Consider the following 23,734-nt stretch of genomic DNA (forward strand, 5'->3'; position numbering starts at 1 on the left):
ACACCAAGTTTAATAATTGCTAAAACAAAAATATATGGGGCAAATTTGAATTATTACAACTCCAACACATCAACTGTTGCTCTCATCATACTCTCCTACATAGTATTCTTTTTCTAGCTTCCCTTTCACCTCAGTATCTTCTGTGTCACATATAATTTCTTTTTTTGCATCAATTCAATTTTCAATAACCACAGAAACACATAAATTTTAATGTCAATGTTATATAAAACTTGTGGAGGTAACAATAAAAAATGAAATCACACCCCTTCAGCCAGAGCTTGAGAATTGAGCTCAGAGCACATATCTACTTCATTCTTATGCACTGAGTCCCTCCCCTTTAACTATTCCAGTCCTACTCATTCTCAAAACGTATCCCTTTTTCTCATACCTAAAATGCTCACACACAGAAATTCTAAAAATTAACATCACCCTCCAATTGGCTTTCTGTGAATAACAAATACAAAATCAGGGAAACAGAGTGTAAACACTGAGGTGAAAGAGGGAAGGTAGGGAAGTTACCAATAATAGGAAAATGGCCAAGGCTGAAAAGATGACGACAAGAAGGAATAAAATGAGAAGCAAGGGACAACAGAAGCAGGTAGCTTCAGCTGACAGGATTTTTGCATTCACTCTTAGCACAGTTCAAATAGACTGTCTCCTATTTGTGAGATTTCAATCAATTAAAGGAAGTCAATAAAGTATGGAGAGCTCTAGAGACATGGTCCAGTAAGCAACAGAGGTAAAAAAACTCAGCCATGTGTTAAGCCTTAAGATAAGGCCTAAAATGTGGTAGTGGAAACAGATGGAAGCGATTCAGTACTCCCCACCATTTCAACTACTCTTGATTCTACCACATGGAAGGTTTAAGAGGAGAGAAAATAAGCATCTCTTTCAACCTTATCCCTCAACTTCAAAGGAGGTCTCTTTGGAAGAGTTATATCTGGGGAAATTCACCTGTGTCTTCCAAAAGACAAAAACGGTATTCGCAGATGAAATAATCTAGTAATCAGCAGCAGTTGTAGAGAATAAACAAGGAATCTAAGTTGGTGCTAAAGCAAAAGTTGTTCTTGGCACAAGATCAGAGAAATCCCCAGACCTCTTAGGTGGAAAGGAGATTCTTGGGTTGGCTTATAGTTAACACATACTCTGGTGTTAGTTTAGAAATGTCAAAGAAGTAAACTTCGGTTACTTTAGAAATTTCAGTGATCAAACAGAAAAGTTCAATAACTATCAAAGTTTCTCTAAATTATAACAAGACATTATTAACATATAAGAGCAAAGTATTACTATACTACAATAACTACTCTTGCAAAGCCTTTTGCAAGCACACAATATTACTGAATAAATTCTAGTAAAATTTAAACCTACTTATTCCAGATCCTACTGGACCCATGTTAGAAGCTCCTATTCTTCCTGCAAACCCTCCAATCATTGCACTGCCTAAACAAGGATGGAAAGATAATATACTAATTAATTTAAATAATCATATTTTAAAAGTCCCAAGGTACTATGCTCTCAGAAGATGTACAGTAACTGAAAAGTATAGTCTTCTAGAAATAGGGTTCAAATATGTAAGATACTAAAAAAGAGAGCTAGTACATTAAAATCCATAGTGTTTTTCTAGTAACAAATTGTGTGAAACATATATTTCCAAGTTTTCACACAAAAAGAGAAATAAACTTTGAAAAATATAATCTGCGAAAAGACATATTCAGCCAGCCTACCAAGTCTACCAAAGGAATCTCCAAAGCCTCGATTTATTCCAATATCACCACGTCCAAAATCTCTCTCCATGCTGCTGGTCACTGCACCACGGTATAGCTCTGAAAAAATTATGCAACAAATTAACCCTTTTTCAAGTATATCAATACACAGTAATCCATTTAGGAACATAATGAAACTAAAGAGACAGCAAAAGTCACAAATATAAAAAAGGTCAGTGATTTACCCAACTTACTACCTCACATACCACATATATCCTGGTTCACCATGCCTGTCCCTATTACCAAATGCCCACATATGCCCTCTGAAGACAGCTATAGTACCCAATTCTAAGTAGGGGGGAACATTTTAAATATAAGTTAAACTAAATGTAGCATATACATCCCACTACATACATTTACTTACCTCCCATTCGGCCAACTCCTCCAAATCCTCCCATGCTATTCATTGCTTCCAGACCACCAAACCCAATTCCTATGGAATAAAAATTAATTTTGAGATTTGACTGTCAGTCATATAGCTGAAAGGTACATTTGTAAATGTTAAGTCTCACCACTAAGCTCTTCATCTACCCTACCTTGTGCAGCTGCTTAACACATCACCTTCCATGTCCCTTAAGTATGTACTGGGCTCAGTTTCTGCTAGCAGCCTTTAGGGAGTGAGCCAGCAATAAACCATGACTTTTTCCCTCTTGGAATTCTCAACACAGTTCCTTATTTACTAAAAATGGTAATGGGTACGTATGAAAAACAAGTGTTTATACATACCACCTCCAATTCTATTCATTCCTCCAAAACCTGGACCATCCATTCCCATACCTCAAATAAAATACACAGAATGTACTTTCAGTAAATCTTATTTTCATGACTAAGAATGACATAATGCAATACAGCAAAAACAGATAACACTGGTTTAGTCACAATGGAACACTAAGAGAAGCAGCAGGGTACAGGTGGGATGGTTTAAAGTGCTGTGCCACAGTTGTCTAATCATGTCTTCAAAAAGGCTTCTTTGAATATTTATTAGACAAGAAAACAAAATTCACTGGCCACACATTCAGTTAGAAAATATCTAGGATGATTTTTTTTTTTTTTTCAGGACAAAAAAATATCACTATCACTGATTTTATTTTTTTAGACAAACACAGAATTAACACTGTAGCAGAGTTACACATCAGGTCAGAAAGTTAAGCACTCCTCTACACATGACAGCTAAGGGAGCATTAAAAATTAAAGAATAAAAATAGTATGTATTTAGGAGGGTGGAAGGTTTAAGAGTAAGGAAGAAATCTCCATCTGTTTGGATCAGAATGATTACCATAACTACCCTCATAATTTAAAGGGTAGCTATAGCATCTCAAAAAAAAAAAAAGGAATCTGATAGCATTTATTAGTCTATCAATTAAAATAGCAGTTCTCAAAGTATGGTCTGGGGACCCTTGGGGGTCTAATAGGTCAAAACTATTTCATTCATACTAAGATATTATTTGATTGTTTTACTCTCATTCTCTCATGAGTATAATGTGGAATTTCCCAAAAACTACTATATAATGTATGATAGTGTAACAAACTAAATGCAGAAAATACAATAGCATTGCTGTCTTATATTAAGCCCAACATTAAAGAGATGTACAAAAAGGTAAAATAATGCCACTTTTGTCACTAATTCTTTTGTATTGGAAAATATAATTTATTTTCTTAAAAAAGTATATTTATGGCCCTGCCCAGTGTAGTTCAGTTAGTTGGACATCATCCCATGCACCGAGGAGTTGCTGGTTCAATTCCCGTCAGGACACATGGCCCAAGTTACAGGCTCAATCCTGGGTAGAGAGTGTGCAGGAGCCAGCTGATCAATGTTTCGCTCTAATATTGATGGTTCTCTCTCTCCCTCCTCCCTTCCTTTCTCTCTAAAAATCAATAAAAAATCTTTTTTTAAAGTATATTTATGTTAACAATGAGTTTATAATTATTTTAAAATAAATTTATAAATATGTTTTAATTTCTAAGATAGTAAATATTGATAAATATAATCATACACACAAAAGAACTTTGGAGCCTTCAACAAATTTTAAGTTTAAAAACGTTTAAAAACCAATCTTCAAAAATAAACTGTAAGTTAGTCCAGGTGAAGAGCCAAATACTATCTAAAAAGCTACCTACCCAACTAGATATGCAAATTTAAACTCTTTATGATATGATAGCCTTTCAGCCATTCCACAAGGCACTATGTTGAACATTTGCCTTTTGCCTTTTAAAACCAATTCAAAAATCCAGTGCTAAAAGGCTAGCTACAGCACAGTTGATCTAAGAGAAAACCTCCTGACATTTGCCCATCTTCTTTCATGTCCTTTGCTCCCCAAGGTTTCATTCCTTTTCCAAACTGAAGTGACATCCTAAATATCCAACTATAAAATACAGTCCTTTAAACATTATTACTAACTAGTAAATGTGAGCTTTATGACTTAGCAAATGTATCTCTTAAAAAGAAATAAGAAAGAATACTCACCACTTGGACCTAAATTTCCCATTACACCACCTATATTCAACTGACTGGCACTAATAGGCTGTCCACCTGGACCAAGTCCCATTCCAATGCCTCCAAGACCACCTGAAACACAAATATAAGAATATTACCAGCGCATATATGATTTACTAACTGGCACTACAATTTTTTTAAAAAGCTATAAGCCTGTAGTACTATCTATAAATTCCACAAATTTATAAATAAGACCACTGGTTCTTGTTTTCATTGGAATGCAGCACTCTGCACACTCACTATAATATCATTTATAAATAATGAGAAGTGTTTTATAAAGGCGGTCCATCTTATATCCCAATTAAAGGCATATTGAAAAGGACTAATAAAATACTAAAAGGATTTTGAATATTGTATCACCTTCTATGTGGCATACATACCCGAAAATGGGACTTTTTTGCATTTGTAGAACCACTTAAAATCCAAGGATTACGTTAATGGTTCAAATCAAACTAAAAAGTCAACTACCATGAAAATATTGAATAAAGCAAATGTTCCATTACCTAGTTTTATCACTGACATGTTTTTTATATTTATATGGTACCTTAAATGTTTTTACATCTATTATCCATAGACGAGGAAATTTTTGAGACTTTAAGTTACTTCCACAATGTCATCTAGCTAAGTGGTTAAGACTAGATTTAAGTTTTCTGTCTCTAAATCCAATATTCTGTTTACTACTTCTCTTAAAAGAAATGAATTAAATTAATTGAAAATAGACTTTAAGAAGATAATTTGATGGCCTTAAAGACAGAACTAATTGATATTTGAGTAGGAACTGTTTTGTTCTACTTTTAAAGTTCTTACTAGTTAATGTAGCGATTAGGGGCTGAGAAAACCATATACTTTATATATGTGTGTGTGTGTGTGTGTGTGTGTGTGTGCGCATAGATAGATAGATAGATAGATAGATACATACATACATACATACATACATAGATATATGTATTTTAAAAGGTAGAGTACAGAAGCATGTTGTGTTAAATTAGAAAGATCAATGTGACCTAGTAAAGGAAATCTTTTTTCAGCTTAGTCCCTAAAAATGGTCCAACTGAAAGCAACTGTAAATCTGAACATCAGCAATGCTCATGTCTACACCTAAGCACTCATATTTTCATCTCTGATATCATTCTTCACTAAAACGAACTAGGCCTCTTTGAAAGCAGGTCAATTCCATGTATTCAACTAAAAAAATCTTCATGGTTCTGGGAAATTCTGTTTTTAACCAAAAAGTCAAATAGTAGTATCAGAGGCATAGGAAATGAGGTAGCTCCCACTTGCCAAGTTACAATTTGAGCAAATGAAAGGAGGGAAAGAGAAAAAAATATGGGTAGGTTAATAACAACATAACTATAACAAATTGATTCTGTCAAAGTCTATGAATTTACATATGTCAATAAGAGTACATAAAAACATTTACATAAAACATAATATAAAGTAAGTATAAATGTAATAGAGGATTTAGTTTTTATCTAAAGTATTAATAGTTGAAAAGTAAATTGGGAGATCCTACATAAAGCCAGGATCTTGAAAGATGACACCCTGGCCCAGCCGGGTGTGGCTCAGTGGTTGAGCGTTGACCTGGGATCCAGGCGATCAGGGTTCGATTCCTGGTCAGGGCACATGCCCAGGTTGTGGGCTCGATCAATGACTCTCTCATCATTGATGTTTCTATCTCTCTCTCTCCCTCTCCTTTCCTCTCTCTGAAATCAATAAAGATATATTTAAAAAAAAAAAAAAGATGACACCCTGAATGGTAAGGTGAGCTTGACGGAGATAGAAAGAACTGCCCTATAAAAGGAGAAGGGGCAATATTCAAAGACACATGTGCTAAGAATATTCTAGTTTATCCTTTAAAAATGAGTATCCATATTATGAAAGCTTGATAAATAGTAATCCACGCCACCTACACTGTAGTGAAATTGCATATCAAAGACAAAGACCTTAAAATCAGCTATATGAAGAACACAGCTTGCCCATAAAGAAAGGACAGATAGCTGATTTAGTAGCAACAATAGAAGCCAGATGACTATGGAATATTTTCAAAGTGCTAAGAGAAAATAACTATCAATCTTATAAACTATACAAATGAAACTATCTTTGAATACATCTGTAGAAAAACCAAAATTGAGAGAATTTACTAACAACAGATCCTCAATGAGAGAGCTTTTAAAATATATGTTTCAGGGGGAAAAATTAGTGCCAGGGTCTAGGGAAAGCAGAGAAATGATGAGACCAAAGGGGGGGAAAAAAAAGGTAAATAATAATAATGACAGATTTGTGGAGTTAAAAAAGAAAAAAAAGAAATACAGGAATAAAACAGAGCAATAATAGCATATAATTCAATAGAAAAATGATCAGAATTAAAGCATTCAAAGGTCACTCTATTATTGAGCAAGAGAATAATTACATTAATTTGAGACTTTATAAAGACATTAAAATTTCTAGGATAACCACTAAAAGAGAAAGATAGGAGAAAAATAAGATAATAAATCAATAAATGTAAACAAAACTGTTGTATCTACATTAATATTAGACAAAAGACTAAAAAGTAGTTTCTGAAAGTAAAATCACTCTATAATGATAAAATTTGGATTCAATGGGAAAACATCTTTTCTAAACTTGGATGCACCTACTGTTAGCTTTAAAATATTTGTTATTTTATTTTTTCTATCGCTATTTATCCCCTCTATGCCCTTTTCCAACTCCACACTCTCCCCCACCATCACCACACTGTTGTCCATGTCCATTAGTTCTTTTTTTTTTTCCTCAATCCCTCCACAATCACCCCCAACACCCTGCCACACACACACCAGAGCTGTCTGCCTGCTCTCTATCTATGAGTCTGTCCCTATTTTGCTTGGCAGTTCAGTTTGTTCATTAAATTCCACATGAGTGTAGCTTTAAAACATTTAAAGTAAAAATAAGAAAAAATAGACAAATCCACCATTTTAGGGAGAGATTTTATCATATACACTTCTAAGTGACAGCACAAGCAAACAAAATTAGGAGCCATAAGACCATTTAAATGATTTTAAAACTTGAACATATACAAAACACTACATTCACCAAGCACACCTGGAATATTTATAAAAATGTGCCATATATTAGGCCAAAATGCAAAATTTAAATTAATTCCAAAGAACCACAATGATACAGACTATCTTCTCTGGCCACAATGTTAAGTTAGAAAATAATAAAAAATTATAACGGTAATTTAATAAAAAGTAAATAACAATAAAAACGCTCCATAACAGTCTTGTATAAAGCAGCCAGATTTATAGTCATAGCTACTTACATTAGAAAATAGAAGCTGCAAATTAGTGAAATAGTCAACTTAAGGAGTTAGGACAAAAATAAGAGGCTAAACCCAAAGAAATAGATAGAAGAAAATAATAAAGCTTAGAGCAGAAATTAAAATACCGAAAACAAAATTTAGTTCTTTGAAAGCACTAATAAAACTGACAAAAATCTCTAAGCAAAACTGACCAAGAAAAAAAGATAAATTGCAAACCTTGAAAACTTAAAAGATAGAACTATAGATATGGCAAAATTTTAAGAGACTATTTTATGCCAACAAATCTTAAAATGGACAAAAATGGTAAAATTCTTAGAAAACCAGAAATAACCAAAAGTGACTCAAGAAGCAAGAGAAAATATGAACAATCAATAGTTAAAAATCTTCCCCAAAACAATACACCAAGGCCAGACTGTTTCACCTGTAATTTCTAGCAAACATCAAGAGAAGAGATCATTCTATTAGAAAAAGCACACATATTCTTCAAATTATTACTTCTAATAACAAAAATTAGAATAACTAAGAAACAGAAAAACATACAAAATGTGGTATTAGCAGTTAAAATGAAGGAACTAGAGCTAAATGTATCAACATAAATGAATATCAAAAAAACAATGTTGAACTAAAAACAGCAAGTTGCAGAATAATATATATAGTATGATGTCACACACACCAAATTTTAAATCCAGCAAAACAATTCCATATAACGTTTGTGGATTTATAAATGTGTAGTCAAATTATTAAAACGAAAAGACAAACACTGTATTCATAATAAGTTGTTTCCTCAAGGTAAGATATCTGGTGAGAGGTGGGCAGGGGAGTAGAGGAATCTCAACTTTATCTGTAAAGTTTTATTTTAAAGAAAAATCACCTAAAACAAATATGGACTATGATGGATACATGAGTAATTTTAGGTTTGTCTGTATATCTAAGGTATTTTATTAAGAAGTTTAACAATAACCAGAGAAGGTACAGTAAAACAGTAAGACAAGAGCTAGTATTTATTGAGTGGTTACATTATTCGAAAACTGTGCTAAGTGCTTTATATATATTAACTCACGCAATACTCATCCAATTTCATGAAATAGGTTACTATTATCACTCTCATTTTACAGATGGGGTATTGAGACACAGATGTTAAGTACGTTACATTGTGATTTTATAATCCTTTGGAAAAACATTTTGATAATACTGATCAATGAGCATACCTTGAAAAACCTATAAATCTACTTCAGGATACCTATCTTAAGGCTGTAACTAAAACATACCAAAGATCTGTATACAAAAGGATATGAATTACTTTGTTGTTGATTAAAGGAAAAAAAAATTAGACACCTAAATATACATAACAGTATGGAGCATTCATATAATAGACTATTATACATTCAATAAAAATATTTGGAAATAATTTTCAACATGGAATAATACTTACACTCTATTTTAAACAAAAAAAATACAAAATTATTGTGTGGTAATTCTCAACTATGTAAGAAATATACATAGAAGGAGAGACTGGAAAAAAATACAAAAAATGTTATAATGGAGATAGCTTATGGGAGGTAAAATTACAAAGAGTTTTCTCCCCTCATGTATGTAAGCTAATCAAATTTTTTAGTATATATTACTTTTATAATGAGGAAAAACTACCAAAGAGAGAAAAAAATGGCACATATTTATCGTCTGTCTTCCTAATCTATCATGCCAAACTATCTGCATAACTCCAAACTTTGGGCAACTTGGGATATAGGCACAAAAACAAGGAGTTCTGCTTAGCAAATAATAAAACTGAAAAACGAGTTTGTATTTTTCTGATGGCTTTTACTTACGTGGTAATTGTGGTGTTTTACTGTCATGTGAACGGTAGTCTTCATGAGGGACAGACTTGTCATCCTAATTACAAAAAAGTTTATTATAAGGTTAATATATAACTAAAAAGATCTGCAATGTAGAGAGCAGATAAGAGAAGAGATGAAGTGATATATAGGAACTCACCATTTTCACATGCATAGGTCTATCAAACAAAAACTGCCCATTGAACATAGCTGTTGGTTCAGTCAAGGAAAGCCAGTTAAGACAACTATAAAATTATACTTGAATACAAACACATTTTAACAATCCAAGTCAGACTATCTAGTATTTTAATCAACATCTTTAATATTTTACTCATTTGTATTGTGTCTTCTATATATTCAAAAACTTCAATTCTTTGCTTTATAGGTTTGATTTTATATATAAAATGTATTCTTTTAATTCAACCACTGAGAAAAAAATTAACACTGCTTCATTTAAAACAATTGTATTAATTTACAATGGATTACATAACTGTCAAGAGCATGTATGCATATAATTAATTGTGGCGGGAAGAGAAAGTAGAAAAAGGTTCATACCAGGCCTGTACAATATGGCTAATTCAAGTTTTAAGAGTGACTTTAGTACTTGGACATAGAAAAGGTTTTACGTACTGGAGACTAAAGTCTAACACACATTTCTAAGCCAGGCAACCTTAAATTCCAGGACTCCCACAAAGTGGTTGGTATTAAGCTTCTTCAACCTTATTAAATAGTCCTAAAGTGTAAATCAGGATACAAATTGCTTGAACTGCTTCAATTGCTTGTTCAAAAGTGACTGTGCCCATTCCTCTGCTCTTGCCATCTTTGTCTTCTTTAATATCTGCCCGCTTTACAGTTCCAGCTATGCTGAACACTTCCTTTAGCTTCTTCCAACCAACTTTGAAGTCAAGCTTAACATAAAATTATATAAAGTTACGTACCTAATAAACCCCTCCCCATTTATAAATAATACAAACAAATCTTTTCTAAACTCTCAAACTATAAAGAACTATAATTCTTGTTAAACAGTATATCAATAATATTCAAATACAAAGATCTTAAGTTGTTTAAAATTAGTTAAGCTACATCTATGTTGTTCCTTATCCTTAATTTTTTTAAATTCCCAAAACAGTCTCTCACCTATTCAATCCTGTTTTGTACATTTGAAACTTGCACATCTATTTTTACTGAGAGAAATTCAGATTTTGGAAAGTATTGTTGATATCACTGACTTTCAAAAGCTTAAAACAAACAAATGACAAACCAACTACAACATGCACATTCACAAATATCAAATTTTAAAGCTAAAGAAATCTACTTACCAATATGAACAAAAGTCACATACAATAAAAGTAAATAATGTCAAGAACTGCTAAGTGTTTATAAATTCCACAGTTCTCTTTTTTCAAAATTCTAAATACTCGTATATACACTCTAACCTTATATATATAATTAAATTAGGTTTCAGTTTACAATAATTTATGTCTGGCTTACTTTAGTTAAAAATAAAATGTTCTATAAACCTATAACCCATTCATCTAATTAAATAATCTCATAATTAGAACTACATATCTGAATGACAAAATTTTAGACTAAAGCTTAAACTTACATTAGCAACAAAAATTGTGGAACCAAGTCTACCAGCCTGCAAATTACTGATAACCTCAGGAGGAATGTTTGGATTATTCAGAATGGAAGGTGGTAAATTCATCAACCCCGATCCCATATCGGGTACATGTCCTCCTGGAAATGATCCTCCTGTTCGTTGCAATGCCCTACGAGCATTTTCTCCATCAGGATCCTATAACACACATTGAATGTTAAATGCCACTAGATACATCAGAAAGTCTATATAATTAAAACAGAAACTTCAAATTCTACAGTAGCTATCCCATCTGGGTTAAATATTGGCCCTCTTAAAGAGTGAGCTTTTTTCTCATCCAGAAAATTCAGTCCCATAAAAACCTGTGGACAGATAAAAGATTACAGTCTCCAGGGATGTAAATTAAATACCTCTTTCCAATCACTAAAGTCACTTAAGAACTTGAAATAGTTTAATTTTGCCCTTGTACTATTTTAAAAGTATATACACATACACATAAATACACATAACTCAAACAGGAACAAAATACTTACTGCAACTCTTTTCTTTCCCAAATGCACTAATAATGAATTGTCATTGCTGGATGACCAACGCAATGCCACACTGAATTACCCAGGAATATTGGGGTAGAGGGGAACTACGATAATGTGCAAGTTTCATTCCTGAAGAAGCAAAATATAATTATCCACCTTCTAACTGCTTTCCCTCCTCATGATTATGATCTAAGATCGGGTGCACAGAGGGAATAAAGACTAAATGTCCAAATGAAGAATGATAGTAAACATTGCTTTTTTTTTGGCTCATTAACTTTATAAGAGAAATATTCTACCTTTAAACCAATGAAAAGCAAGTTCAAATATACTTCTCACTCATCTCACTAGGTGAAATGCAAAAAATAAAAAAAATTTTAAAACCACACAAACACAGTAATAGGCTATCATCTGCAATACCAAATGATTATGATATATGTAAGCATCAACTCTACTCTGCTGGCCTGTCTGGAAATACCAATAAAAAGAAAGTTTGGTGACTTTAATACATTCTCTAGATACTAAATTCTCTAGAAAGGCTGGGAGAATAGAAGGTAAAAAAGTGAATGCACAAATAAAGTTATTTTGGCTTCCAATATATTTCTTCACCATGAAGAATAAAAAGAAATACGGAAGTAAAGAAATAAATGATTTTAAAGAATGCTATGAAACAATAAATGCTTTAGGTCTAAGGTTTCAAAATCTTGTACAAATACAAAAGTCAGGATTGTGGTTACCTATGGAGAAGAACACAATAGAATAGATGCTCATGAACTATTAAGATAGGTTGTTTGCTCTTAATATTAATAAAGCATATTACTATGTCTTGATTTGTCTTCTATGTACATGACATATACAAATATATATACATATATATAAAGCATATGTACAGCCCAGCAGTGTGGTTGGTGGTTGAGCATTGACCTATGAACCAGGAGGTCAAGGTTTGATTCCCGGTCAGGGCACATGCTCAGGATGCCAGCTCAATATCCAGTAGGGGGGTGCAAGAGGAAGCTGATCAGTGACTCTCATTACTGATATTTCTATCTCTCCCTCTCCCTTCCTCCCTCTGAAATCAATAAAGCCATATTTTTAAAAAAACATATATACAATACAATTTATATAACACAAATTACCTACTATATAAATAGTTTTTATCCCTCTTTTTACCTTGGATGTCAGCCTGCCAGTCATTGCCTGCTAATGCTAGTAGAGAGCCTATAATAAGTTTACAACTGTTACTAAACCCCATTGAATTACATGAAAAGTGAAATTCTAATACCTGTAAAGGAACATTGGAAATAAATTTTTCCTTAGACTCTCACTAGTAGTTCTCAGCACTGACCTCAGCACTGACCCATCTGTAAATCTGATATTCCCAGAAAAGGGGCCTTTAGTGATATTAATCCAAAAAAGGTAACTGAATAAAGAACATCTCACCATTTAGCTAGGCCAACCTATACAATTTTTTCCTCTTAAAAGGGTTAAAAATGGAAGTATCCTATATTGGCATGGATCACATAACTCTATTCTAGGGTCTCTGAAATACTGAGTATCCACAATGTGCTAAAACTTAAAAGAACACAAAAGACATGGACCTGGCCTTTAGCATCCAATACACTTTTCTTCCAATTAAAAATAAAAACACTGGGAATCTGTAATATTTGTCTTTTGAAGAATAAGAAACATCATAAAACAGTAAATCATAATCCTCAAAATAATAATTTCCCAGAAGAATGGTTTTCTACAAATGTCACCCTTATGGGAAATTATTTAGAATATCAACACATTTCTGGAACACTGGTCCTGGCCTACACATAAAAACCACTAAATAAATGGGCTGGCACAGACCATAACAGTCTAAACTTTCTCTACCAATTCTCCACTTCCCAGTCAGAAGAAAAAAAAAAGAAGAAACCCCAGGCTCAAACAGGGTTAGAAAGGAAGTGAGAAACTAACTCAAATAGAGAGGTTCGAGGTACTTTTATATTGTGTATGTTAGTAGCCTGGCCTTTCATTTTAAGCTATAGCAGTCTCTGCTTATCCATGGTTTCACTCTCCTTGGCTTCAGTTACCCATGGGCAATAACCACCTGAAAATATTAAATGAAAAATTCCAGAAATAAACAATTCATGAGTTTTAAATTGTGTGCTGTCCTGAGTATTATTATGAAATCTTGTGCTGTCTCACACCATCCAGCCTGGGACATGAATCAGACCTTTGTCCAGTCTCATTCACACTGTATACCACTACCCACCCTTTAGTCACTTAGAAGCCACCTCGGTTATAAATCAACTATCATGGTATCACAGTACTTGTGTTCAAGTGACCTTATTTTACTTAATAATGGCCCCAAAGTGCAAGAGTAGTGATGATGGCAATTCGAATATGCCAAAGGGAAGCTGTACAGAGCTTCCTTTAAGTGAAAAGGTAATATGTATAGAAAAAAACAGAATATACTTAGGGTTCGGGCATCCACTGGGGGTCTTGGAATGCAGCCATTGCAGATAAAGGGAAAATACTGCATTATCACCTCATACTAAGGAACAAGAGAACAATGACTAGTAACATCTACACCTTGGACAGGAATAACGACAATCATAATTATTATTACAGCTAACATTTATTATGTAGTTACAATATTTTGAGCAATATGCTAAGTGCTTTATATAATACCACAATTATAACAAATAGCTAACATTTATTAAATGTTTTATATATATTAACTCTTTGACTCCTTATAACACTATTAATAGATTCTAGTATTATTCCCATTTTAGAAATAAGAAAACAAAGAAATAGAGAGCTTAAGTAGTTTGCCCTGGGTCACACAGGTTCTCTTATGCCACAGACTAAGTTCTTTACCATGTATCTAATTTATCCTTATAAACACCCTATTAGGTAAGTATTATCTGTAGTACTATTCAATTACTAAGGTTTAGAGAATAAGTAACATGTCTACTCACACAGCTAGAAGTGACAGAGCTGGGACTCAAATCACTACTATACTAAGTTAAACTGTGACCGATAGTACAGCTCTATTACCAATGATTAACATCTGTGCTAATGGAGACTCTTCAGGGTTCCCAAGTTGTATCCTCTATCTTTTTTAATACAGACTTCAGCAAGGATATATACATAACTGGTCTGTGATCAAATTATTCAGATAAGATTAACAATATGAACTAAAGGAAGAGAGGAAAATGATTGCTATTCAAGCTAATTATTTCTAAGGTCAATTTACACCAAACTATAAATAGTTAGGGTTTTTTTTATGTATCTTCCAATCATTCTTTTATCAACGTATTTATATTGCAACAATTCTATACAAAGGGAACATCTCCATTTTAGGGGTTTACAAGTTCCAGTTATAAATTTCGCTAATAGATGTAACTTTTTAAAAATTTTAATCTGGTATAATTTCAGGTTAATGTTATTAAAAGTATCAATTTTATTCAAATCCATAAGGTATTTGCATTATTAAGCAAGCTTTGATAATCTACATTTCTCAAATTAAACACAATCTAAAAACTGAAAATAAATATACCAAATAAAGTCAACACCTAAAGTGTGTCATCTTTAATTTTTTTTAAAAAGAATAGTTTATTGATTTTTAGAGAGAGGAAGGGAGAGGGAGAAAAACATCAATGTGAGAGCGTAACATCAATTGGCTGCCTCCTGCACAACCCCTACCAGGGACCCAGCCTACAACCCAGGCACATGCCCTTGACTGGGAATCGAACTGGCAACCTCCTGGTGCACAGGACGATGTCCAACCAACCCGTACTGGCCAGGGCTTGGGTCCTGAAATTTCTTTAAATCATGTTCCTCTGCTTATAATAATTTGGAGCAAATCAAATATTAGGACAACTGCTTAAGGGCAAATAGAAAATCATGTACAAGCAAAATTGTCATCAATAGATAATACTTTAATAAGAATCTATGCTAAAAAAAATGTTGTAGTCAGACAAATGCATTACCAATGATAAAAATACAAAGAAAACATGTCCTTATATTCAAATGTTTACATTATTCCAAATATAAGCAATCTTACCTCTTTAATATTCAGGGGTCTTCCACTAAGATCATATTTGTTCATGGTTTCTAGTGCTTTCTTTACAAATTCTTCATCTTTAAATTCAACCACACTTAATTGAGAGAAAAATTGGGAGGAAATTTTAATGTACTAAGGTTATTTTTTACAATCAGAAGTTTAAATTTGACTTAAGATACTTAAAAAAAATTCTTACCCACAACCCTATATCCAGGTAGATTTGTCAATATATGCAAAAGAAAAAAAGTTTTATCAGTAGACGAAGTTAATAGTAGAGTCTAACATTTAAGTCATTAAAATCAATTGTCATTTTTTTTCTTTTACACCTCCAGAACATAAAAGGCAAGTGACCACAAATTTTTTGTCAGTTTTAAATATCTTTTTAAGATAGTACGATCTAGCATAAGCTTGAAGCACATTTTAGATGATTCTTCTTTAAGTTTAAACCAATGTAATATCATTGCACAAATTCAATGAAAACTAATTCAAAGAAATAATTGAAGACTCCAATATCCCTATCCTTACACAGTTATAAATATTTTCAGGAGCTACATTGTGCATAAATAGTTTTTAATGTATATTTTTCAATTTTATTAAAATCAAAATAGGAAATATTAATCTCACTTTTAACGAAGTTCTCAAACTGGCTGCATACAATTTAACAGCATCCAGTTTCAAGAATGTAAAAAAAGTCACCTATGTTAAAGAAACAAATTTGTAGTATCATTTTAAAAATAATTCCTTGTCATTGTTACTATTCAAAGTGTCACTAGATGCAATGACAAACTTTTTATTTTTCATGCACCCAACTGTTTTTTTGCTAATAAAATTAAACACTGTTAAGAGCTTTCCATTCTTTCTTCAGCATATTCTTTCTTGTTTGTTGCCAAAAATCAAAACTGACTATCGCCCAATCCCTTCTAGGTCAATTTAATCATCAGTGTCATTCATACCAATTGATCAGGGCACTGCCTCTTATGTAGTCCTGTAGGCTACCAAATTAAGTTTTTTTCAGTATAAATTCCAAACAAACATTCTGAAGTAACACCTTTAAATTACAGGCCTCTCATAGAACTCTTAAGGAATATTATCAATTCAGTGACTTTTAAAATATCCTTGAAGACATCAAAACACAACAAAAAAAAATCCTACATTAAAATCTATAGTCTAAGAAGAAGCATTACCTTAGAGCATTAAAAAAGTGAATGCTCTTTTTGAGCATTTACAAAACCCATCCCTTCCAGGCAGCTAGCTTGATTTGTATAAGTGTCAGACTTGCTAATATAAAGCCTCAAATCTTGCATAATAAAGTAAAACAAAATGAAACTTAAGTTTCCAAAAACTGGTACAAGTATTATACAAAAAGTAAACTGCTGAGGAACTTTTAAACCTCAAGCAGATTACTGCCCACAGCACTTACCCTTGATTTTCCTTCCGCATCCTTAAAGAGCTCCACGTATGTAACCTCACCAACTACATAAGACATACAAAAGGAAGATACCAAGAAACAATACATTTAAACACCAATATCTTGCTTTACTGCACACCTGTGCACAACTCTACAGAAAAGCACCTATTATTCACCAACAATCAAAACCAGACCAGCATACCTCCTGTCAATGGCTATGTAAATTTAACTAATTTTCAGAAATGTACATCATCCACATTCTCTAAAAAAGCTAACAACCATATTAACCTAATTCATACTACAGATCATATTTTGGCCAGCATGATATAGTTGGTGAACAAATGCACATATACATACAAATGGTCCCTTAGCCTATCATATTAAAAACATCAACATTAGCACTTTTCAAATAACTTTAGTCGCCTACACACAACAGCTGTTTTAAGGTGACTTCCTACCTGAATGTCTTCAATCATGTTTTGCCATCAAACTAAATTTACAAGTCATGCTTCACAGCAAGCCACACACTTTCTAAATAAAGTCAATGAATAAAACCAATCAAATAGTTGTCACCTTACAACAGATACACCAATGCAATTTTTTTTTAATTTATTAGAGGAGATCAGCCTCAAAGCCAAGTACATAGTTTGCAGGACTGTTGAAACTCAATTTTTCAAGAGATAACAAAACTAACTTTTACAAGATCAAGTATTAAAATTATTTTTCCCCAAAACCAACCATGTATATAAAATGAAGGTTTTCAGGTTATTCTGAAAACAAAACTGAAACAGCAGTAACGCAATTTTAATATAGAACTGCAGAGACAGCATCATCGCATTCATGACAATGCAAACAAAATGAATTCCACAGCCAGATTCCAGACTCCACCAAGATAATAACAAAACAGCTTTTGGAAAAAAAATAATCAGACCTTATTATTCATACTTTAACAGCTAAATGTATTGCTTAACTAATGCAATAGTCCTTTAAAATCTATAAAAACTTCAACTAAACAAAGCAATCACTTTAACAAAATTCTTGGTGGCATGCATATGCTGGCTCACTACTATCCCACTGAAATAACAAAAAGAAAAGAAAAAAAACTTTATTTATCCATACTACCTTGTAATGAAATTGTGTCAAGTGAAAGAAGAGGGAATGATTAATTCACGTGTTAAGAAATGAACAAAAATCGGTTTTTTGAGTCTGTTTGGCTCATAGGTATAAAAAAAGTTCACTTAGTCCCCTCCCCCTTCTATATGAAGATTACCCAACAGTGGGTTTATCAAAGATGTTTACCTTTCTCTCTCATTAGATCTTTAATAGCTTGCCATTTCATGTCATATGGGATGTTGCTAATGAAAACTCTATTACGATTTGGACCCTTCTTTTCTCCAGTGCCCGAATTCTTGTCTTTTGAATAAGGATGAAATCTATGAGTCTTCTTATTTCCTGTAGATTTTTCCTTTAATTCAGATTTCTCTTCTTTCACTGATTCATCATTCTCCCTATGAATTAAAAACAAGAAAATGGAAGTCTATATTAAATATTCAATATTTATCACTTCACTTCACAAAACTCTCCACTAAGTTAGATCTCAGCAAAGCAGATGAAGAGTCAGACTGCTGGCAATGAAATTACCCAATGCCATTTCAAAGCAAGGATTTGGGCATGTTACCAAAATTCTCATTTCACAATCCTTTTTTTCTATATTAAATAGCTGCAGCATCCAAACAATCACCCAGTTTTTCCCTTCATAATGCATAATAAACGTAATTAGAACTTAAGAGGGGGAAATGTGTAATTTTATTCCTACAGTATGTACAACTGCCACCTTTATGGAGAATTAACTTTCTGGGCCTTATTCAGAACTCTAAAAAATTAATTTACAAAATGATACCCTGAAAAATTTCATCTCTTAAAGGTTAACAGTTTCTTCCCAGAACTCTTCTCCCTTGTTGCTTAAAAACGTAGTTAAAATACGTAGTTATATCTACGTATCTGTACATGCACACACTACCATATGACTCAATTTTTTTCTATTTTCAGTTTTGATCAACATAGAAAACTGATAAGGTATACTAATATTTTCATGCTCAACATTTTCTGTTTTAACCTATAAACTAGGACAGGGTACGGTAAGAGAACCAAGTCATTTTTATTAGTATTATCAATAATGGGGGGGTGGGGTGGAGGAGGAAGCAGCACTTAAACACAACACCAACTAGAAGTTTATAAATCTACTTTTTAATGAGGCCTTAACCGAAAAATTTTTGAATTTATAAAACTGTAACGACAATTCAACTATGTGATGCTATCCATCAACCATCTGTAGGATACAAGTATATACTTAAAGTAAATCCTGTTGATAAAAAATTTAAATATGTATTTTAAAAATGCAATTTACTTTTCAAAAGAAATCTTTTTTTTTTACAGAACAATAGATTTATTTTAAATCACTAATTACACTAGTGAATCTAAAACTAACTAAAACTTTTATTTTAAAGCAATTGTTTATAAATATACATTAATAAAAATCTCTGGGAGTGACACCCAGGAATCTAAATTTTTTACAGCTTCCTGGATTATTCTGATAACCAATCAGGCTTTATAATCCAGGCTCTAAATTATCTTCTAAACCAAGCAACTGTGAGAATATATACATTGCTGTGCTCCACATACACATCTTATTCTAGTCACTTATTCCATGATATATAGAACTTTTCACACACCACTTTTCTGAGCAGGTTAACAACACAGTCATACATATAATTTGTAAAACTCTACAAAAAGAAAAACTATCTGTGTTGGGATCAGCAGCATCTAGCATGGTGACTGCACATAACATGCGCTCGATAAATATTAATTCTTGAGTGAGCAAACAGTCAGATGGTGCTACTGTCTTCCAGGAAAACTGCTAAAATTAAGAGATATTAGGGCCAAACTTGCTTTGCCACTTTTTCAGACCCTGACAGGGACACCTTCACTGTCAAACATCTTCCCTTTTCAGAAATGGGAAATCCTAGAAGGGATCATCTCACCTGTCCAACTCTAGCAAGTACTACTTGTCTGTACAGAGTTGCACTACTGAAAATGGCAACTGCTAATTTACAATGCATAATTAAGACTACCTATGGAAGTTTAGAGCTAGAGGTATGGTTTGATTAAGAAACTAAGCTATAACTGCTCAATTTCTGAACTCTTTATATGTCTTAAATACATTATGAAAGACACAGTAAAAATATATGTTAAAACTCTTAGAAAAACAATGCTACATAATATTAAAATATTGGTACTATATTCAGAGTTCCATTTAATAATTCCCAAACTATTCATTTAAGCAAACCTTCCTCTTAACGTACTTGAAATACTATGACTATTCAGTTTTTAAAAATTTTTATTAAATTTATTGGGGGTGACACTGGTTAATAAAATGATATAGATTTCAAGTGTACAATTCTATATCATCTGTATATTGTATTATGTGTTCACCACCCAAAGTAAGTATCTTTCAGTCACCATTTATCGACCCCTTTACCCTCTTCTATCTCCCCCCACCCCGGGAATCACTATACTGTTGTACATGTTGACTATTTTAAGTTACAAAAATGTTATTTACGCTTAAGGCTGAATTATGCCCACCCAAATTATAACATAAATTCCTGAAAAGTCAATATGGGACATCAAATAAGAAAACATAGTTTTAATATGATTTTAAGAACATAAAGCTATAGTATGAGATCCAAAATTAAGTCCAGTTCCATTCTTTATTCCTAACATGATAAAAAAAGTACTACTCTACTTCAACCACTTCACCCTACTCCAATGCTTTAAACTTTTATGCTAGTATCCTAATGTAACTAACAATCTCCACATACTCCAAGGTACTACTTAATCACACTTGAATAATGAGGAGTTATAACAATACTCTTTTTCCTCTTACTCACTTAAGAAAAGGAGAGCTAGTATACCATTCAGCGCAAAGCAAAAGACTACACTAGGAAAACATCTTTAATTTCTTGTCAAAAGATGTGAACATACCCACTAAATCTTCTGTATATGAGTTTCATGACCATAAAAGTTTACTTCTACACTTCTTAAACAAATACTTATTGGGCCTTTTTAAGTATAAGGCCTCAGGGATAAAAGATGAATAAGACATAGTGGTCTCCATCTTCAATGACTATCGATTAACCTCAGCAAAAGTCATTTCAATCTTGATAACAAGAAACATTGTGTTCACGTCTGACCAATATATATTTTAAGGCAATACTTGGCAATTTTTACATCTCTATGAATTCTTATTATTAAAAACATGGAAATCAACTGAAGTTTATGCATTGGGTTAACTACTCCACCCGTTGGTTCACAGGGTCAAAAAAGGTTCTTAGGTTGATACAGGTAAATGTACCTAGTTATTCAGTGAGAGGGACCCATGCTGGATTATGTTTTTATGTAATAGGCAGTTCAAGAAACCCCTGAAAGTAAACTTGCCTCTTCACTCAACTTCTTGGAAAAGAGGATAGGAGAGAGATGAACTATAAGCAGTATGAAAAGGATCTGTATCTGTATTTAATAGTCACATTTCTTAATTTCTTCACCTTGTATTTTCTTTTTCCTCAATTAGAAGTTAAAGAGATTCTTTTTCCGCCTCTCTCCTCTCCTGTCTAAGTAAACCACAAAGAGACTTTAAAAGGGATTAGAGACTTTTAGATCTGATGGAGGTTTAGATAGCAGCTTTACCTGTACTGACACTACTACACTGTTTATATCCAAGTTCAGTAGGGTTTCTCTCTGTAATCCAAGGCTGTACTTTCTGTTCAGGAGAAAAGGGTGGCAGGCCCATGTTGAGATATTTTTAAAAAGCACATTTTAAATGTATCATTTCACTGGTTTTCATTCATATTTATGATGCCCAATCCCTGAAAGCGCACAATTTGGTAGGCATGGTAGAAAGTGCTTCAGTCACTTTTGGTCCCTGGGCTGCGGAGGCGCACCGCATTCCACCTAGGAACACACTCCCTGTACCTTTACCTCCATTCTGCCTAAAGATAGCGCCTATCCTGTCCACACCCAACTGAGAGCAGGAGTGCCACAACTAACCTTATCTGCAATCAACCCTTAAACAGGCTGGGCCAGATTTACTACACTTTCAAACATTTTTACACAAAAGAAAAGCAAGACCATTTCCCTGGTCTATTGTAGTGGGAGCACATGTCCACTGCTTTCCACTCTTGAGGAATAACTGAGAGAAGGAAAACGATGTTTTCACTAAATTAACAACCTCCTTCCCACTTCAGGTTTAAAGAGCTGGGCATATGCAAATAAAGCCCGCCTTCGCACACACCCCCATAACAACAACAAAGGGGAGCGTAACATTTCCTTACACTAACTAGAAATTAGAATGAATTCGCGTCAACTCAATTCTTCATAGGTCCTAATGACAGGTGCAATCTTAAAAGTAGTGGATTTCCCTCAATTAAAAAAAAAAAAAATCCTACTATGCCACCATACCAGAATTAAGAACCTACCATCACACACTGTTTAAAAAAAAAAAAAAAAAATACCTGCACGCTAGACAAACATTTGGGGGCCGGGAAGGGCGAGCAAGGCTTACATTTCCCTTTTCAAAAGCACCGCTTCCAATTCAAGGGTAGCACAATGGATGCAGCCTCACAGCCCGTTAGTAAACTTCCCCTCGGTACCTATCTGTTCACAAGTGCGTGTTTACTTTGGAAAACAACAGAACGACTGGAGGTCTGCCGCGCAGCGCGAGGCGGGGAGGCGCGCGGACATTCCTCGGAAACGCGTCCCGCCTCCGCGGCGAGGAGGAAATGTCCGATGATGTCATCCCTAGATACTCCCTAGTGATGAACACTAACTACTGGCCTTTAAACGCGGGACCATTTCCCAGCAAACCGCGCCGGCCGCCGGGCTTTGCTGGCCGGCTCTCCGGCGGCAGCCGGGGCGGCGGGGCTGAGCCGTGACCTCCGGCTGCAAACGGCACGGGGCCGCCGCCCCCCGCACCCCGCTCGCCGCGCCCGGAGCGGGAGGCTCGGGCCTGGGAGCAGCCCGGCTGCACCTGCTCCGCCCGCGCCCCGCGGCCCAGGGCCGTTCCCCCCGAGGCCCAGGCCGTCCCCCCCCGCCCCCCAGGCCGACTTCCCGTCCCCCACCGCGTCCCGGTCCCCGGAGGAAAAGACAATACATTTTAACGCCGTTGGAGCCGCTGCTGTGCTGAGGGGGCTGCTTCTCCGCCTCCGGCGGGTGCGCTTCTCGCCGCGCCTCCCCCGGCGGCTCGGCGGGCTGTGCCAGCGGGCTGTCGTGCCCCGCGGCGCCGGGCACCTCGGCCTTGTCAGCGTCCGCCATCCCGCCGCCACTACCTCCGCCTCGGCCGCCCGCGCTGAGAGGCTCCGAGCGTGACAATGGCGGCGGCCGGGAAAGCGGTAACGGATCCCGATTTGAAAAGGCCCCGAGCGCTCAGTTGCCCGGATCTCGCGAGAACCAGCCGGGGCCTGGCGACTGGGAGATGGTGCGAGCCGGGGGTGGGGGGTGGGAGTGGGAGCGGGAGCGCGGCGTGGGGGAAGGGCGAGGACGGGGTGGCCGGTCGGGGCCGCCATTGCCGCAGTCGGCCCTGCCCCGGGCCGGGAGCGCTTGGCGTGTCCAGGGCCCCGGGGTGCTCCGGGCGCGTCCCCCGCCGGCCTGTGGCGTGGCACCCAGCGGGGGTCTCCGCGCCAGAGTCGCCTGTGGGTGCTGGG

General features: G+C 34.9%; 1 protein-coding gene across 2 annotated transcripts in view; it reads right to left on the minus strand.

Annotated features, from left to right (window-relative positions):
- The window catches only part of MYEF2 (myelin expression factor 2), a 35,428-nt gene extending 11,990 nt beyond the window's left edge, over positions 1-23,438 (minus strand). The window contains exons 1-14 of one of the 2 annotated variants that reach the window (XM_081133844.1): positions 23,185-23,438; positions 18,279-18,487; positions 16,992-17,044; positions 15,768-15,775; positions 15,572-15,665; positions 10,994-11,185; positions 10,142-10,295; positions 9,548-9,597; positions 9,382-9,445; positions 4,228-4,329; positions 2,490-2,540; positions 2,128-2,196; positions 1,725-1,823; positions 1,369-1,440 (exon numbers count right to left, since the gene is read on the minus strand). In XM_081133844.1, the coding sequence (XP_080989970.1) occupies positions 1,369-1,440; positions 1,725-1,823; positions 2,128-2,196; positions 2,490-2,540; positions 4,228-4,329; positions 9,382-9,445; positions 9,548-9,597; positions 10,142-10,295; positions 10,994-11,185; positions 15,572-15,665; positions 15,768-15,775; positions 16,992-17,044; positions 18,279-18,487; positions 23,185-23,345 (1,378 nt within the window). In that variant the 5' untranslated portion in view covers positions 23,346-23,438. The remainder of the gene's footprint in view (positions 1-1,368; positions 1,441-1,724; positions 1,824-2,127; positions 2,197-2,489; positions 2,541-4,227; positions 4,330-9,381; positions 9,446-9,547; positions 9,598-10,141; positions 10,296-10,993; positions 11,186-15,571; positions 15,666-15,767; positions 15,776-16,991; positions 17,045-18,278; positions 18,488-23,184) is intronic. The other variant, XM_081133845.1, reaches the window with a different exon arrangement.
- Positions 23,439-23,734: the final 296 nt, after the last annotated feature.

The sequence above is a fragment of the Miniopterus schreibersii genome (genome assembly GCF_964146895.1).
Source record: "Miniopterus schreibersii genome assembly, chromosome: 1".
Taxonomy (NCBI): domain Eukaryota; kingdom Metazoa; phylum Chordata; class Mammalia; order Chiroptera; family Miniopteridae; genus Miniopterus; species Miniopterus schreibersii.